The 18,807-nt window shown below is 39.7% G+C and overlaps 1 protein-coding gene across 12 annotated transcripts in view; it reads right to left on the bottom strand.

The window, feature by feature from the left end:
• Positions 1–18,807, bottom strand: part of LOC127432514 (splicing regulator ARVCF-like) — a 253,983-nt gene that overhangs the window by 79,786 nt on the left and 155,390 nt on the right. For 10 of the 12 annotated variants that reach the window (XM_051683768.1, XM_051683742.1, XM_051683750.1 and 7 more), the window contains 2 exons: positions 12,357–12,377; positions 4,654–5,270 (listed from right to left, as the gene is read on the bottom strand). In XM_051683768.1, coding sequence (XP_051539728.1) covers positions 4,654–5,270; positions 12,357–12,377 — 638 coding nt within the window. The remainder of the gene's footprint in view (positions 1–4,653; positions 5,271–12,356; positions 12,378–18,807) is intronic. The other 2 variants (XM_051683726.1, XM_051683733.1) reach the window with 1 other exon arrangement.

Here is an 18,807-nt window from a genome sequence, read left to right as displayed (position 1 = left end):
CTGCCAAATCAGAAGATGCAACTAAAACCTAGGAGCTATTTAAAAAATGTGGTATCACGCTCACTCCCTGTTTCAAACAGTGCTTGTCAAATCATTTCATAGGGTTTACACAGCCAGAGAGCAGAGTTTGTGCTAGAAATCATAACAGAGATACTGCAATGATGTCAGGTGCAGATGGAAAATGCATATGATCAAAAAAAAAAGATCACTGTGAGAAATCAAGGATGTCTAAAAGATTAAGCCAATTCATCATTAGCATTGGCATTGTATAGGTAGTTTAACCTATTTCCTTTTCTCTTTCTCTCTATCAAACACACACACAAACTCTCACAATGAAGGCTTTGCAAATTGAAATTATTTTGACTGTTCAGATGAACTGTAAACCCTGCAGACTGAGTGATGGGAATGTCAAGAAAATTGGCATCATTGAGCATGCCTTCTAGTAGACATGATGCTCTGAAAATGATTACAGCATCTTCTACGCCTCAGTAATGGGGTAGCCTAACGGTCCAGAAACAACGTGTTTGTTTGGTGCAAACAGAAAACTCATGGTGATATACTCACTGCTGCATTAATTCTTTGTTAGCCAGTCATTTTCTTTCTCTGAATTATTTAGTTCTAGATTTTGTGAATAAATTACAGTGCCTCAGAAGGAGTCTACAGAAGAGGAAAATTTGTATAAGATTTGTAAAAATCTAATATCATTTGAAGAGGCTCTCAGTGCTGAGCTAATAAGCAACAATTAAGCCTACTTTTGGATTAAGTACTCCAAAGACGAATGAAAAGCAGAACAGGCACAAATATCTCACTTCATTTGACAAATCTGTGCCTGATCAAATGTTGCTTTATCAAAAATGCTCTTTGTTTTATTTTAATTAGTTGTTCTAATTTAAAAAAATTGTAGACCCTTGAAATTAAATAAATAAATAAAAACTGTGGCAGTACCAGAGGAGTAATGCCCATTCAGAGTGACAGCGAAAATCCCCGACTTCATCATGTTAATACATGTAATGTTTACATCTTGTGGCTATACCTTTGAAACTGTGTATTTAAACAATTATGGACTGGTTTTGTATTTTTAATGTTATTCATGAAAGTTATTATGAAGTGTTACCAAGAAAATCTTTTATTCTGTGGGTCCCTGGGTTGGCTGAGAACGGGGTGGACGTGTCAATGGATCTATAAAGATTGACAACCCCTAACCTAAACCATGGTACTGAATGTTTACCATATTCAAGTACCACAGTATTAATATGATACTCCAAGGTACTTGAAATTTACTTTGAGACTGTAACAGTATAAGGATGGGCAAGGAGGAAGTGGGAACCAGATGAACAGTAAACAAAGTTTTAATGAGAAACTCAACTTAAAACAAACGTAAACACACAGACACATATGCAATGTGGGCGCGTGAGTCTCTCTCTCTCTCTCAAACCGGCGTCTCTGGCTGCCCTTTATCTCGCTCTCCCACTGATCAGCTGATTCAGTGCCATCTGAATCACGGCCCGGCTACGCCCTCCTCCTCGTCACAGAGAGAAATGTAAAAAAGCATGGTATTGCATTGGTACCAAGTCCAAAAAAGAATGAAAAAAATAAAGATAAAATATTTTTCAGTTTTTAGTCCCATGGTCAAATATCTATATAAAATAGAAAGGATGGGATGTCATGTTTTCCTCTGTAGACCTATACAATTTCAGCATGAGGATGTAGAAGGAGTGGTTCCTGGTGGTCTCCAGGGAGATGTCTTCATGACGACCTTATGGCTGCACTGCTGTGGCACTAGTGGCAGGTGCAGGGAGAATGAGCCAAGGGGAGATGAACCATTAGAGAAATGGCTGGAGCCACAATGCTCTCTTTGTCTAGCAGTGCTCACCAGAGACTATTAATCACCCTGACAACAACAGCTCCACAGAGATAGAGACTGAAAAAGATAGTGAGAAAGAGAGATAAGGAGAGACAGATAGAGAGGAAAAGAGAGGCTGAGAGGCTGTTTAACAAATTAAATGCACAGTAGCTGTCTAATCCATGCAAACATAGCACTGGAAACCATTTCTTTGCTAAATGTCGCAATTTTGGCCGTTTTATAATTGTGCATTTACAAGCTGCAAAGCAATAATTAACATATTCGTTTTACACATTCATTAGCAAGATGTGAGTGTCTGGTATTATTGGAATGACAGATGTGAAAAGCAAGACTTTGATATTCAAGAGTTTGAGGAGTGACATCATTGCTAATTCCACTATAATTTTAGCTTGATATACACAAATTCATTATGGGCTGTGTGTAATTAAAAGGAAACACCACTTTCATTTCATATGTTCCCACAAACATATGAAATGTTCCCACTATATTCCCACTATGGAGTGGTGGTGTAGTGGAATAAAGCACTGAACTGGTAATCAGAAGGTTGTTGGTTCATTCCCCACAGCCACCACCATTGTGTCCTTGAGAAAGGCACTTAACTCCAGGTTGCTCCAGGGGGATTGTTCCTGTAATAAGTGCACTATAAGTTGCTTTGGATAAAAGCGTCTGCCAAATGCATAAATGTAAATGTAAACATACACACTGTCAAAACAGCTGCAGATTCTTTCACTATCAAGGAAAGATATTGACTGAGGATGAAAAGGAAAATATGTTAAGATAACAAAGTGTAACTCCCCTCCCATTCCCCTTCTTAATATAATGCCTAAAAGTTGAATAACTTAAAATAAACATATTTCTGCATCCTTCAATTTAATGAAAAAACTCATTATAAAGGGGGTTTAGGGTTTTTTTTATTTTTTTTTGCAAAAAAAGGTTGTGGCTGTTGTAGCAAAGGTCACTCATCTCATCAAAATATATAAAACTTTTGCCCACTACAAGTCAGAAGCTTTTCGTCTGTCTTCTGAAGCGATATAATAGGTGTGGGTGAGAAACATCAATATTTAAGTCCTCTTTTAATATAAAATCTTCTACTACTGCATAGTGGGTGGCGATATGTGATAATGTGAATCGCCAAAAACAAAAGTAGTATATGAAAGTGGAGAATTATAGTAAAATTTTTACTTGAAGATATGGATTAAACCACTGAAGTCGTATGGATTACATTTATGTTGGCTTTGTATGAGAGAGTAAATGATGAGATAATGTTCATGTTTGGGTAACAATTCCTTTATGTCTGCGACTAGTTAACACAATGAATTCCCATTACTTTTCCAGTCATTGGAGATAACTGGACAATGATTTTTATAGCGATTACACTCACAAAAAGCAATTTTTAGCCAATGGAATATTTTAGAGCCGAGCATAACAACAAACACTAATATTCACAATAGAAATAATTGGTTGAATTAACTTTTCTATGAGTTTTTAGGATTTTAATAATTTCCATCACTTTCCAGGCCTGGAAATCAAATGTTTTTAATTCTGTGATATTTTCAGGTTTTCCATGACCATGGGAACACTGTAGTGTACACACCTGTGAGACTTGGCAGATGCTATGACAAACTGCACACTTGTTTGAAATCTAGCTGACCACTTGCCAGTGGCAACAGCACAGGAAGCACAGCTTCCCCTAAATTTTCATAAGAAATGAAACAATCATGAGTTTATTATGTGTACATATAATCCATATACACAACATACTCTTTGTGCATTTCAAACTTTTAGCAATAAAAGTGTAATTTATCACACACCACTATTCCACTGTTTGTTATAGCAGATACTTGTGCTCTAAGCTCTAAACATGCTCTAAATGTGCTCTTAGCTATAAACATGACATTTTAGGCCCTGCTTGTGCTTCCACGCCTTGCTTCCCTGGGAGTCTATGGGAGTTTTATAAGTGCTATTTGCATTGGATCTCAATCTGATTGCCTTTTGGACATTGGGCTTTCAATCAATGTATTTTTGTCTGACCTGGATGCCCGGCTTCTCTATAGGTTGGTTGATCAAGCTCTAGAATGGGCAGGAATTTGCAACAAATGGGCAATAACTGAAATCGAGATGTATGTGATTGACAGCTTATGGAATGTAAAGAGTGTTTGGAGTGACCATAATCAGAAATTTTGTTGCAAAAACTGTTTTGAAAACCTTTTCTGTTTGAGTAATAGTTTGAGCAGCTTTTGGGAGCAACAACCAAAAACAATAGTCTACGCTTCCTCACTTTTGAAAAACATCAGGCATCACTGCTATTCGTGAAGTGTGCGCACTGTCACCGACAAGCAAAAAAGCAGCAATTAACAACAGCCAATGAAACTGCAAGAGGAGGGAGAGGAAGTGGGAAGCAAGAGGCAATAAACAAACAAACAATCAATCAAAGTGTCAGCTAGCTGTAGCCCACATCTCACCAACCACTGTCTCATCCATATATGTTGTCTCTTTTTCTTATTGTTCCCATTCTTAGCAAATCAGTGCAAAAACAACTGTGAGCACCTCCTGCATGTTGTTTGCTGTGCTTCAAAATATCTTGTCACACATTGCAAGCTACTCGTCCTTTGAAATAACCTTCCATTATGCAAAGAAAAGAACCAGCATCTCTATGCTTCTCAAGGGACAGAGCATTTGAATCCATTAAATAAGCAAATCACATCAAGGCTGCTTAAAATCATCAACAGTGTTTTTCTATATTCAGCAATGAAAAAGCAAACCAAATAAATCACACAGATCAATCTTACCTTACACGAGGGCCGTTGCGTAGCGGCTCTCGAATTGTACGTCCAGGCAGCGTGCGGCGATTAACTGTAGAATAATCAGGCTCTAGATCATAAGGCTCTTCATCGTCGGGACCGAGACTTCGGCGGTCATCCTCCAGGCCATAAGGTTCCGGTTGAAAGCGTTCCGGCTGAGAACGATTGAGATCCACAGTGCTACTGCCCATAGGAACCTGGGGCTGGGCCATATGCCCATAGTCGTCCTTGCGGATGGGGAGAGTGTAGCTGTTCTCAGGCCGGTATCCACCTGGCATGTAGGGCCGATAGGGCCTGTAATTGACTCCACGAGAGAGGCTTCCGTAGTTGTCGGGCATGTCTCCGTATCCATCGTGAAGGCCGTAATGACGATATTGGCTGTCTTGAGTGTCATTGTGCGAATCGCTGTAATTGTTGAAGGAGCGTGTGAGGGTGGAGGTGGCCTGGGGTGTGATGAAGCGATCACCGTTCCTCACATAGCGGCGATCAATGGAGTCGGTGTAGCTACCCAGTGGACATGAACCTTCTGGAAGAGGGAGGCCATCTGGACCCAGTGGCACCTGTCGAACCGTCCGTGTTGTCACTGTCTTGACCATCTTGGTTACCTTAGATGATGGGGGAAAAAAGCAACAGCATCAGCAGAAGGGCAAGACTTGATGATTACCATCATCATAATCGTTACAGTAAACGTGGAACTAAAAATGAGCCATATTCTGCCTTTATATGCCTTATACAGGGAATATATATACTGCATGATATGTAACCATTGAAAATAAAGCCATTATGTCAAATTGCTCAAATCACAGCAGCCAAAACAACCGCAGGCATTTATGAGTGAAATGCAGCACATTGGCTTAGTGGTCTAATATCAACAGGAAAGTGGGGTGTCACGCTGTGAGTTTGGCTGAGTTGCAGTAAAATGACTGAAAATCTTTTCTAGTCCCTTTGTGTTCAAATGCTTTGTGTTCATCAGTAATGAAATAGCTGGAACCGAAAATGAGGGGACATTTCAACAGGCTTCTCTGATGTAGTTGTTAGTTCCTCTGATGAACAGATACTCCTTATCTTTTTAAAATACCAAATGGTATAAATAAGCAACAAACTTTGTATACTGCATAAAGGACTGAGGAATAGGTTTTAAGTATATGTTTAGAATGGAATAATAGCCGACTGCTTACTACAAACTGTGCAGTATATACTCTATACTGCCTACTTTTTTATTTTTTTATGTTTTATATTATTCAACAAATTACTTTATTTTAAAAAGTAGCATGCTACATTTATGTTGCATGTTTAATTCAGGCAGTGGCGTCCATTCATCATCTCGTAAAATACTGTAAATATTTATTTGTGTTTTAAAATGAATTTTTATGTAAAAAATGTAACCTTTGGCAGTCCAATCAAATAATGAATAAAAAAGATCTCAGATGATATTACTTTCGGTACATTCATCATCACACAGAAAATTTAAGGTTAAGTAGAGAACATTGCATTGTGGATAGAGTATGCTGCGCAGTGTGCTCTGGCTGAGTCTGGAATGGCATACTACCATACTACTTTAACTATTTCTGCCAGATATCCCAAAAATTGTTTAGTAGTATGCCATTTCGAACTCGGTATTTGTTTTCCCAAATGTATACTAGTAGGTCATCCTGGTATTCCATGCATAGCAAAAATGTATATACTATGCACAGTATACATACTATATACTGCAGAAATATTGTGAGTAGTCTGCTATTCCAAACATACAGAAGTTCAACTTTTTTTACTATATTAGGGTCTAACTTTTAAACAAAACCTTTTGTGATGAGAACATTACAAATTGAACAAAAACCACAACTGTTACTTAAATGAGAGGAGTGTACTTTTATAATAGTAAATAAATCTAAATATGAACTGCCACAAGACTAAAATCACTGATAACATGGTCCAACATGAACTGACTGATGTTCTAGTTCCCTGTGTCCGTCACCGGGCACTGACGTCTTTATGACTCAACTTAAATAAATCACTATTTCCCTCCGAGTGCTTATCCAGTCCCTTATTTCAGAAAATGTCTGCCTGTCAGGAGGATAGAGTGCCTCTGCTCCTAAAGGTTCAATGCTGATACAGAAACCAATTTGCTGCCCAGTGAATTCTGCAGAGCAATTAATTGCTTATTTTGTCCATGGCTGTAAATTCGTCTTGGAAATTAATGAGCTTGATAAAAAAATAATAGTCACTGGAGATGAACCATGACTGCTTGAATTTGTGTGCAAGCCCTTAAAAGGAACATGGCCAATTGTCAGAGCTTCATATCTCACGGGAGGTGTCTCTTTCTATAGGAGGAATAAATTGTTTAAAACACTCAATATACACACCCCAGTCTGACTTTTACCAGTTTTACCATTGGAGTTAATTAGTGATCAATTTGATGGTTATTTCTGCCAAAGAGAAGTTTATTTCAACAAACATCATTATCAAACATGAAGCAACAAGAAATGTATGGTAATAATGAATGTAGAAGGTTAAAACAGAAACCAATGTTATGGTTATGAGGGGTAGAAAGTATGGATTTCAACCAGGATTTAATGGGATAGTTCACCAAAAAATGAAAATTCTCTCATGATTTATTCACCCTCCTGGCATCCCAGATGTGTATGACTTTCTTTCTTCTGCAGAACACAAATTAAGATTTTTAGAAGAATATCTCAGCTCTGTAGGTTATACAATGCAAGTGAATGGGTGGCAAAATTTTGAAGCTCCAAAATCCACATAAAGGGAGCATAAAAGTAATCATAAGACTTCAGTGGTTAAATCCATGTGTTCAGACATGATATGATGGGTGAGAAGCAGATCAATATTTAAGTAATTTTTTGTCATAAATTCTCCTCCCTGCACAAATAATATGAATCACCAAAACAGAAGAAGGATAAAGTGAAAGTGAAGGAAAAAGGACTTAAATACTGATCTGTTTCTCACCCACACCTATTATATCACTTCAGAAGATATGGATTTAACTACCAGAGTCGTCTGAAGTACTTTTATGCTGCGCTTATGTGGATTTTGGAGCGTCAAAATTTTGGCACCCATTCACTTGCATTGTATGGACCAACAGAGCTGAAATATTCTTCTAAAAATCTTTGTGTGTGTTCTACTGAAGAAAGTTATACACATATGGGATGGCATGAGTGTGAGTAAATGATGAGAGAATTGTAATTTTTGGGTGAACTAACCCTTTAAGTTTACTTGCACTGTGAAAAAATACTAACATTATCTATACAGATACACCGTCATTTCATTTTTTTTTATTCCATATCTCAATCGAATATGTAACTCTTTTTCTCCTTTTATTTACAACCCACTTATTAAAATTCCATTCACTGTCAAATAAAAAGAACTTCTTGAACTTTTGTAAATAACATGCCTGCTATTAAATGTCTTGATCAGTGTCATTCTGTTTAATTTCAACAGAGGCCAAACAATTGGTTCTGTCACTACCTCCCAATGGTGTGAGCGACAGCCCTCTAAAAAGGCTTGTTGATGAACTTTTATTTGGACCCACCAGGTGGATTGTTCTCCATCAACAGCCTCCAGACCACTTGAGTCACAGCAGGGCTTTCCCGGGTCTCATGTGTGTTTAATATACCATTTCTTTAAAAGGGTTTTTTCACCAAAAAATTCTGTTATCATTTACTCACCCTTTTGTCATGACTTACTTTCTTCCATGGAGCACAAAAGCAGAAATTTTTAAAAACTGTGCTGAAAACATTCTTATTACAATAAATGGAAACCGAAGCTTTCAAGCATTAAAAAGGATGTAAAAGCTCCATGAAAGTATCAAACAAGTTTTCCAAAACCACTGAATATGGTGAGCCGTATGGAACACTTTTATGATATTTTCACAGTGCTTTTGCATTTATTCGAAGCTTGAAAGCTGCAGTCACAATTCATTGTATTTGCATGTAAAACAACGACCAGCACAGTCTTCAGAATTTCTCTTTTTTTGTGTTCTACTAAAGGAAAAAAAGTCATATGGGTATGAAACAAGATGAGGGTGAGTAAATGATGACAGATTTTCACTTTTGGGTGAACCATTCCTTTAAAGTTGTGACAAACACAGGGTACAATTACAGCGTCTTTAAAATAAGAGGGTACTGAGACTGATATTTAAACTGAGCTTTAACACCAAGGCTACTGTGCTCTCTATGGAAAGGTGTCTATCTGCAGCAACGGCTATGTTTACAAATGTTTGCCTGTTTAAAGGTGCATGCAGGTGTCATGGCTGGATTTTATATTTCTATTAGGTTTTCATGATCTCCATGGTATTTAGTTTTACAGAGCACTGCCACAGCTGTGAGTTATATACATTTAGTGAGATGAAAGACGGGAGGCAGAGACACATCAAACATTAAGCAAAGGCACTCTTTACTGGTTTCATTTCAGATGGTGTTGGCATAGGTGGAGGGATGGATGTAGGTATGGGAGTAGAAGGTTTGGACTCGGTTAGGATCACTGGCTGGAAGGTTTGGCGTGTGATGGTTTTAACAACCTTGGTCACCTATAGTGAAAATTATCTCAGTTGAGGAGGCATGAGAAAAGCAGTTATAATGGAAATGTCAACTCATGTAACAGTAAAAGTGAAAAATAAAAGCCTGTTCAAGTGTTTAAAAAGCAGGACTCTTTCTCATGAATCCTAGTTAACAGTCAAGAACAGTCCAAAGCTTAAAGGAATAGTTCTTGAAGTCTTTCTTCAGCAGATTTTTAGAAAAATGTTGAAGCTCTGTAGGACCCCATAATGTATGTAAATGGGTGCCATAAGGCTGCTAGCTATTTGACGGTCCAAAAGGCATATTTAGGCAGCATAAAAGTAATCCACACGGCTTCAGTCGATCAATTAATGTTTTCTGAAGCAAATTGATAGGCTGGTGTAAGAAACAAAATTATTATTACAATGTTTTTAACTTTAAATCGTTGCTTCTGGGATGGTATCAGGGTAAGTGAACAATGAGAGAATTTTCATTTTTGGTTGAACTATTCCTTTAAACTGCACCAGAGAATTAATATTTGATATTAATTTTCTGGCAAAACAAGAAAAATACAAGAATGCCTTTGAGACAAAATATTTTTATTGTTTTATTTCATCTTTCACCAAACAGTAAATTAAACATTTAGTTGAACATTGCTTCTAGCAGGAGAAATATGGATGATTTCCAAGAAGAGAAACAGGGGGAGAGAATGCCACAGAAGAGACAGATACAGAAAAATGAGTGCTTGTAAAATCGACATGTGGCATATCTCTAGAGCTGGGCTTTTCAATTACAGTACATCTGCAAAAGGTCCATTCTATACATTTCCTTCCCAAAAGAGGTCTGAACAGTACTGCCCTACAAAACATTGAAACTGAGAAAACTGGCTTCAAAGTTTTTTGATTGTCCAGCCAAATGTGAATTACAGTATTACATTTCCACACTCTCTTGAGCATAGTTGAGCCAAACCCGTCTTTTACAAGAAAGATCATAGTCTAAGACTAGGGGTTTCAAACTGGGCTCTAGGGACCCCCAGGTGACCAGAAGTGGGTGCTAGGGGGTCTGCAGAATATTATATAATATATATATATATACATATAAAGTGTAAAAATGTAGAGACATTTTTTTTTTTTTTACATCTTTACTGTTTCATTGTGCTTTGAAGACTGGATGGAAATCATGAGGATAATCATGATTTAATAAAAAATAAAAATTCATTGACAGCCATAGTTTTTAACCATAACTATTTTAATAATTTCTACTGGCTTTAGTACAATGATTATACAAAAGCTAATAATTTATTTTTGATAACATGTTATCTTTATAATGTCATACTACTAACTATTTATTTCACACAGTAAAATTTGGTCTTCATACATAAAAATATAAAGCTGCTTTTATAGTACTGCATTTTTCCTTTTTTGCAGTAGAGAATAGTAACTTATTGTGGCAAGGAGGAGGAGGGCGGGGTGGGGCCGGGCCGTGATGACGCACGCCCGGCCCCTAATCAGGCTTATCAAGCCGACGAGAGGGATAAAGGCTGCCAGAGGCGGAGATTCGGGAGAGAGAGAGCTACAGGCAGCTGCCCTGTATGTTTTTATGTTTGTGTGTTTGAGTTTATTAAAACATTACTTTGATGCTTCGTCCGGTTCCCGCCTTCTCCTTTCCATTATACCCTGTTACACATATATTGCTTTAGGAACCAATATATGGTATGAATATGAAATGAAATAAGCAATGTGCATTTTAGTAATATTCAATTTAGGAGCGATGGGGTGTTTATTTTAAGGTATTCACTGTAGTAAATAGTAAAAATAGCCTTTACAAGACTGCTGCTTAGTCCAGTGTAGAATGTGTACTGTACAAACTAGGACATATACAGTACTAAATGCAGACAACATTATATTTGAATTTTGCAATTAAACTTTTACATTTGTGGTTATCACGACAATCAGCGCACATCTTATATGTCTTGTCTGTCAGCTGTCTGCAAAAATTGACAGTGGCAAACATATTAAGCTAATAAATAACATTCCCACACTTGTGATTTATACAAGTTTGTTGCTTCTGTGTGACATCACAAAGTCTGTGTAACACACCTTACATGATATATCATGTATGCTGCTTCAGATCATCTTCAGTGTTGCCTTTGCAGTGTAAAGACAGCTTTGTTTATAATTATTTTAATCATACACACTATAATTCATCTGAAACTTTAGAGGCAGTTAACACCAAAAACGTAATTGCGTCTATCTGTGCAATTTTGCAATAGTTTTTCTATATAAACATGCGCTAGACTGACGTATCTTAGCATAGCACTGTGTCTTGCTGTGTTTTTTCCCCACGCATCTTTTGCAGGAGTGCCATGTTTTTTAGACACTGTGTCAGGTAAAAAAAGAATGTAAACTTTTAAAAACCTGTCCCGTGACATCTGCGTTCTGTTATATTTGTTGTGCTGCATCTAGTCCTCCCCCACCCCCACAATATATTCAGTCTGAATGGACCTTTACACATATTTGGCTATTTAACTACCCATTGAATCATCTTAATGCCAGTTTTTGTTTCAGGGAACACAGTAACAGAGTGCTTACATTATGTCCTACATACTTAAAAAAACTTTAAAGTCCCAAGGCCATGTGGCTGAAGGTGAAAGGTTGACAGGATGTATTTATGAGACTCTGAGCTTGGTTGCTGAGTCCTGGTATCAGCATAAACACACAAATATGATGACAGAAAGACCCATACATCTGTGCACACATACAATACATGCTCTGTGATTTTTATTCCTTAGTGTTACATGTGTGTTATTCATAGATTAGTACAGAGTGTGAAAGGTTTAATGGTCAAACTCACAGCAGTAGGAGGATTATATGTATACAGTACCACTTTATTACCCACCATTACTGGAGCATGTGCAATGTTTGTGTGCACATTAGTTAATACCCAAAGCATATATGCTTGTGCATGCATGTAGCTGTTTGCTTTTGTGTACACACTGATATATTATAGCAGTAGAGGGCATAAGGAGGTGACCGCCAGCAAATCGATGCTTTGTGCAGTGATTTCACACCAGTGCTAAGACTCTTTGCATTGTTAAGCTTCAATGGGCACAAATAATGGTGACTGACAAGAGGTGGTGTGTGCATGTAAGAATGTGGATGTGAGGGAGAGATTTTAACTCACCTTCACATTAGTCGAATTGTCCTTTTAGGAACAACAAACAAAAATAAAGGGCAATCAAAACACAGGTGGTTGGAACTAAACAGAGTTGAATGTCCACACTCTCTTATGTTTAAAACAGCTGAGCTGTGTTAATATTAAAGAAGCACTAGTCTGTCATGTTAATCCCTCTGTCTGATAACAGAAGAGCTGACTGGGTGGAATTTAATAACAGCTTTTTCTGGAACTCTCTGACTACTGAACACCACACCAAAAACACTTAACCCTTAAACACTTCCCAATAATCTGGACAAAAGGTTTAAAAAAAAATGTTTAATTAAATAGTTATTATATATTTTAAAACAAACAAACAAAAAGTGTACAATTCAGTGAAACATTCAGTAAAATTTGAAATGATACTTCAGTGTCAATTTTATATGCTATACAATGCAAATACAGTATATGGGTGTTTTTTCAAATTCTGGCACTTTTAGCACTGTGGACTTCTAGAAAGTAAAATCTCGTTAAAACATTTACACTATTATACTATTCTTTTTTTTTTTTTTTCATTTGTCTACTAAAAATGTCCAACAGTCCATGCAAATGCATCACAGAAGATTTATGTAATTTCTATCTGAATGTCATGAAAATTCCCACCACACTGTTATTTCCACCATCTCAAATTCTGTGATGGAAATTCATTTTTTCAAGTGGTTTTTACTTTATTTCTTTATTTTATAAAATAACCAACCCCTGTCTTGCTAAGACTAAATTCATAGTTATTTTAATACAAACTTAAATACAAACAATAAAATAATATTTTCACACGCATAATTTGGCAAAATAGTAGCTTGATTGGAAATAAAGCCAAATACAAATATTCTGCTCAAGTGATATTTACCTTTAGTTTTCTTAAAACATCACTTGCTTCATATTTCATCTAAAGCATGCTCTTCGATGACACATGTCAACTTGGTTATCAAGTAAATCAACTTTTGAAAAACTTTATGTGGGGCAAAATTGTTTGGTATGGTGAAAATGATGGAAAGAAAGTCTGGGACTAGGCTAAAACAATGAAATCTATATTTAAAAGGCATTTGAAAAGTACCACAATTAAATGATGAAGGCAAGGTAAAAGGTTTCAAAATCAGTTGTACTAGACCTTTATCAAACAAAACGAAAAAGTTGAAATCTGTTAGTTTCACTGATTTAAAATATAGAACTGGATTGCTACTGACGTCATATCAGTGAAAAGGAATCTGCACACCAGGCCATAAAAGATGCAAAAGAAAAAGAAAAAAAAATAGGTTCAGAGTCCAAGATCCATTGAGAAAAATATTTTACTGAAGATTTGCCATGTATAGTAACAAAAGTGTAAACGTGTCATGTGTGTTGCAGAGATGAGGACCCAAACGCAGAGATAAAAAACCAAATACTTTATTTACCAAACAAACTCCCATAAGGGGAAAACATAAACAACCCAAAAGGGGACAAAAGGGTAATTTAGGCTGGGGCAGAAGGGAACAGGGATCAGGAACGACAGGAGCACTAGGAAAAACATATAGGACTGACTGGAGAACAAGACGAACTGGGACTGGACAGCACACACAAGGAGACTAAAATAGGGAGAGAAATCAAGCGCATTAATATAGGGCAGGTGTTACTAATGAAACAATGAGCAAACAAGGAGAGGGGGTGAGACGTTAGACAGAGAAGCGAAGGGCGACACAGAAACAATAACAAAGATTCGTGTTCTCACAAGAAGGCAAAACATCCGATTTGGCATGAGTGCACATCGCCATACACTCATGCTAATCGACAAACAAGACGAAAGAAGACACTTGTGTGAGAGTTTGCCCACACCTTACCGAAGTGTGAGAAACCAGGGAGAGAACTTAAGGAAAGGGGTGGGGGGTACGCCTCAGGGCGGAGGCAAGGTCTGGAGGCCTGGGGGGACACCTCAGGGTGGAAGAAGGGTCTGGAGGCCTGGGAGGCATCCACAGGGCAGGGACAGGGTCTGGAGGCCTAGGAGATGGCCACAGGCCAGGAAAAGGATCTGGAGGCCTGGGAGGCGGGCACAGGGCAGGGACAGGGTCAGGAGGCCTAGGAAGCAGCCACAGGGCAGGGACAGGAGAACTGGGTGATGGCCTCAGGGCTAGGACAGAGTCTGGAGGCCTGGGAGGCAGCCTCAGGGCAGATGGGGGTTCAGGAGGCCTGGGCGGCGGCCTCAGGGCAGAGGGGACAGAGTCCTGGGCGGGGGCCACTGGACAGGGGTCATGAGGGAATTGAATGGTGGCAGCAGGACAGGGGCGGGGGCCACTGGACAGGGGTCATGAGGGAATTGAATGGTGGCAGCAGGACAGGGTTCAAAAGGGAGTGGCTCAGGGGCGGAGCCGTGGAAATCTTATGGGCGGAGCCGTGGAAGTCTTAGGGGGTCAGGATCCATGGAAGGCTCAGGGGGAGAAACCCTGGAAGGCTCAGGGGGCGAAGCCGTGGAAGGCTAAAGGTGCGAGGCCATGGAAGGTTCAAGGCATGAGGCCATGGAAGGCTTAGGGGGCAAAGCCACGGAAGGCTCAGACACTGGCAGAGGAAGGGGGGCAGCCTCCATGGCTGTGAGAACCGGCAGTGACAGGGTAACAGTCTCCTTGGTCATGAGCACTGGCAGGGGAGCAGTCTCAGTGGCTGTGAGCTCAGACAGTGATGGGGGAACGACCTCTATGGTTGTGGGCACTGGCAGTGATGGGGGAACAGTCTCAGTGCCTGTGAGCTCAGACAGTGATGGGGGAACGACCTCCGTGGTCGTGGGCACTGGCAGTGATGGGGGAACAACCTTCATGGCTGTGAGCTCAAGCAGCAAGAGGGGAACGACCTCCGTGGTCATGGACACTGGCTGTGACGGGGGAAAAGCCTTTGTGGCTGTGGGCTCAGACAGCGCCTGGGGAATGGCCTCTGTGGCCAAGAGCGCTGGCAGCGACTGGGGAATGGCCTCCACGGCTGGGAGAAGTGGCAGGCATGGCCGCTGGCTCATTGACCGTGGCAGGCATGGGTGCTGGCTCGTTGGCCGTGGCAGGCATGGGTGCTGGCTCGTTGGCCGTGGCAGGCATGGGCGCTGGATCGTTGGCCGTGGCAGACATGGGCGCTGGATCGTTGGCCGTGGTAGACGTGGGTGCTGGCTCGTTGGCCGTGGCAAGTGTGGGCGCTTGAGGGGCAGGTGCCCTTCTCCTCCTCCTCCTCCTCCTCCTCCTCCTCCTCCTCCTCCTCCTCCTCTTCCGGGCGGTGAGCGGCACTGCTGCTAACACAGCAAGGGAGCAGGAGCGGACAGAATGGGACCCCCTGAGACCATTCTGCCAACAAAAGGATGACCGAAGACAGCCCTGATGCCTTCAGTAAACAGCACCACAATCCTGAGGCGAGGAGAGTCGAGGTACTGCAGTGATTTGACCCATCATCTCCCGCCCGGTCAGAAAAAGGGAGATGTAAGTGACCCTTTGATGTTCGGCCATAACCAGAAAAGACGTCTCCTTAAAAATCAGGTCGAACCAGGCCAAAAACACTTCGCAGGTGTCTGGATCCCCATCAAAACATTCTGGGGCTGTTGGACCCGGAGCCCTGTCTGCACAAACAGGCAAAATGGTGGTTGAGGAGTGGCATCATTCCATCTCTGTGAGAGGGGTGCCCTCGTGCCATAGCCCGTAAAGTTGCTTAATAGCGCAGTGCGCTGCGCCACCAGTTGAAGGAAAAAAATAATAATTCTCTCCAATATGGCCAGTTCGTAATGCCACGTGTGTTGCAGAGACGAGGAACCAAACGCAGAGATAAAAAAACTAAATACTTTATTTACCAAACAAACTCCCACGAGGGGGAAAAAATAAACAACAGGGTAATTCAGGCTGGGGCAGAAGGGAACAAGGAATCAGGACCGACCGGACCGAGACCAGGAACAGGGATCAGGAACGACAGGAGCACTAGAAGAAACACACAGGACTGACTAGACAGCACACACGAGGATACTAAAATAGGGAGAGAAATCAAGCGGGTTAATATAGGGCAGGTGTTACTAATGAAACAATAATGAGCAAACAAGGAGGTGGGGTGTGACATATGACAGAGAAGAACATGGCAATACAGAAACAATAACAAAGCCGCGTATTCTCACTAGAAGGCAAAACATCCGAATGGCATGAGTGCACATTGCCAAGCCAATGAGGTGATATATACTCATGCCAATCGACAAACAAGACGAGAGAAGACACTTGTGTGAGAGTTCGGACACAAACACACCCGACACCTTACCGAAGTGACTAAACCTCAGCACAAACATGAAGACAGCTCACGACCTGGGCACGCAGCGTAAAGTGAGCACAACGCATGTCGGCGAGAGACAAACACAAAGACCAACATGGATTATTGACGCGAGTGCATGCAGCCCAGAAGACACAAGCACGATGCACCCACGTCAATAACAGACAGACGAGGAGTATGAATGTCTGGGTCCCAACACAGACCGAAACCGAACTAGACACAAAGTCAGGACCCAGACACCACACTCCAGACATGAAACAAAACAGACTGAAGAGCGCGCGGCAGGGAATAAAACAGAGACTGTGCGCTCACACAAAGACAGACTTGGGCGGATAATGCCATGGTCCTGTTAGACCAAAACCCAGACAAACAAAACAAAACAAAAAACAAAAAAGTGCACAAACAAAAAAGTGAATGTGCATGAATAAAAAAGAAAAAAGAAAAGAAAATGTAGCAAACGTTTCAGTACATTATGGACTATCTTCAGTGCTTAACATCTTCAATGTAGATAGCATTTAATGTATATACACACACAGATCAAGTGCAACATTGATTACAGACACTGATTGGAGACACTGGATAATGATCAGGGACAATAAGAGACTAATTAATCACTTAACCAATAAGTGAATGATACACAAATACCGCCCACATAGATGGAGTAATCCTTTGTATACACAACAGCAACAACAAGACCTGTTTTCTGTAGGTGTCATTCCCATCCACGTGTGCCATGTATCACAAAAAATAAAAAGCTGAACAAATTCTGTTTTCCAGGATTGGTTTTAGTTTGACAAAACTCACCAAATCCAATCAGGCTTCATTAGAGTTAAGTGGTATCAAGACGCTCGTTACCAACTTTCAATTTATCAATTCAGAGTTTGATCCCAAGGTTATGATTAGTTCGCGTGTTCGTTCACATAAATGAAGCAAACAACCAACCGCGTGCGAGACAGCGTGAGTCACATCTCGCGAGAGAGTAAGCGATAACTTAATATCATTTAATATACTATTAGACATTAATACACTAACAAATAATAAAAATGTGAGCAATTGGAAAATGAGTAGATGGTATACACCAATAAAGACTTATTTGTCCTTTCTTTCTAGCAGCATAAGCTAGTGTGCTAGTGTACTTTTATTGAACTTCAAGTGAAATTCTGCATGTTCATGGCATCTCTGCCAGCAAATCCTAATATGAAGGGGTTTGGGTGGTATTCACACTTTTCTGATATATCAGCAGTATATTGTGGAGTGATTAAGGTTTTATATTTTCAAGTCATTTGATCATTATTGATATTGTATTAATTATCTTACTTGAAATTATATAATTATTTTAGGTTTATTTATAACAGTTCTCTTAAACTAAGTTTAAACTTATCTAGCTAGCTGCTTAATCATGCTTTGTGACATAGGCCACTGTTGTTGTTGCTGTTGTGTATACAATGGATTACTCCACCTATGTGGCGGTAGTTGTGTATCATTCACTTATTGGTTAAGAGATTAACTAGTCTCTTGTCCAGTGTCTCCAATCAGTGTCTGTAATCAATGTTCCGCTTGATTTGTGTGTGTGTATATACAGTAAATGCTATCTACATTGAAGATGTTAAGCACTGAAGATAGTCCATAATGGACTGAAACGTTTGCTACATTTTATTTTATTTTTTCTTTATGCGCATATTCACTTTTTTGTTTGTGCATCTTCAGTAAAACATTTTTCTCAATGGATCTTGGACTCTGAACTTCATTATTTCTTTTTTGCAACTTTTATGGCCTGGTGTGCGGATTCCTTTTTGTTTTCTTTGATCTGTTTGAATTGAATCGACGCACCCACTTAATACTTGTGACTTTATGAATTGCCGCAGGAATTCTTTTGTATTTTTTTGTCATATCAGTGAAGCCACAGCGCTGCCATAATGCTATGCCCAAACATTCCAATGTGCCTATTGATTTAATAGAAAATCTTCTATTTTCAGTTAGTTTACATTCGCCATTCAATCACCGATTTAATATCTGACATCTGCATGTATATTTTCCTGTTTCTTGAAAGCCCGAGCGAGTTTTGTCAGTATATCTATATGAAACAGTATACCTCTAACCAACTTCATCTGCAAACAGATCAGCTGAATGTAAACAAGTTAACTGAAACTAAGGTAAGAAAATACAAGCAGAC

This window comes from Myxocyprinus asiaticus, chromosome 4, assembly GCF_019703515.2.
Source record: "Myxocyprinus asiaticus isolate MX2 ecotype Aquarium Trade chromosome 4, UBuf_Myxa_2, whole genome shotgun sequence".
NCBI classification, from domain to species: Eukaryota; Metazoa; Chordata; class Actinopteri; order Cypriniformes; family Catostomidae; genus Myxocyprinus; species Myxocyprinus asiaticus.
This window is presented reverse-complemented; position numbering and strand designations above follow the sequence as displayed.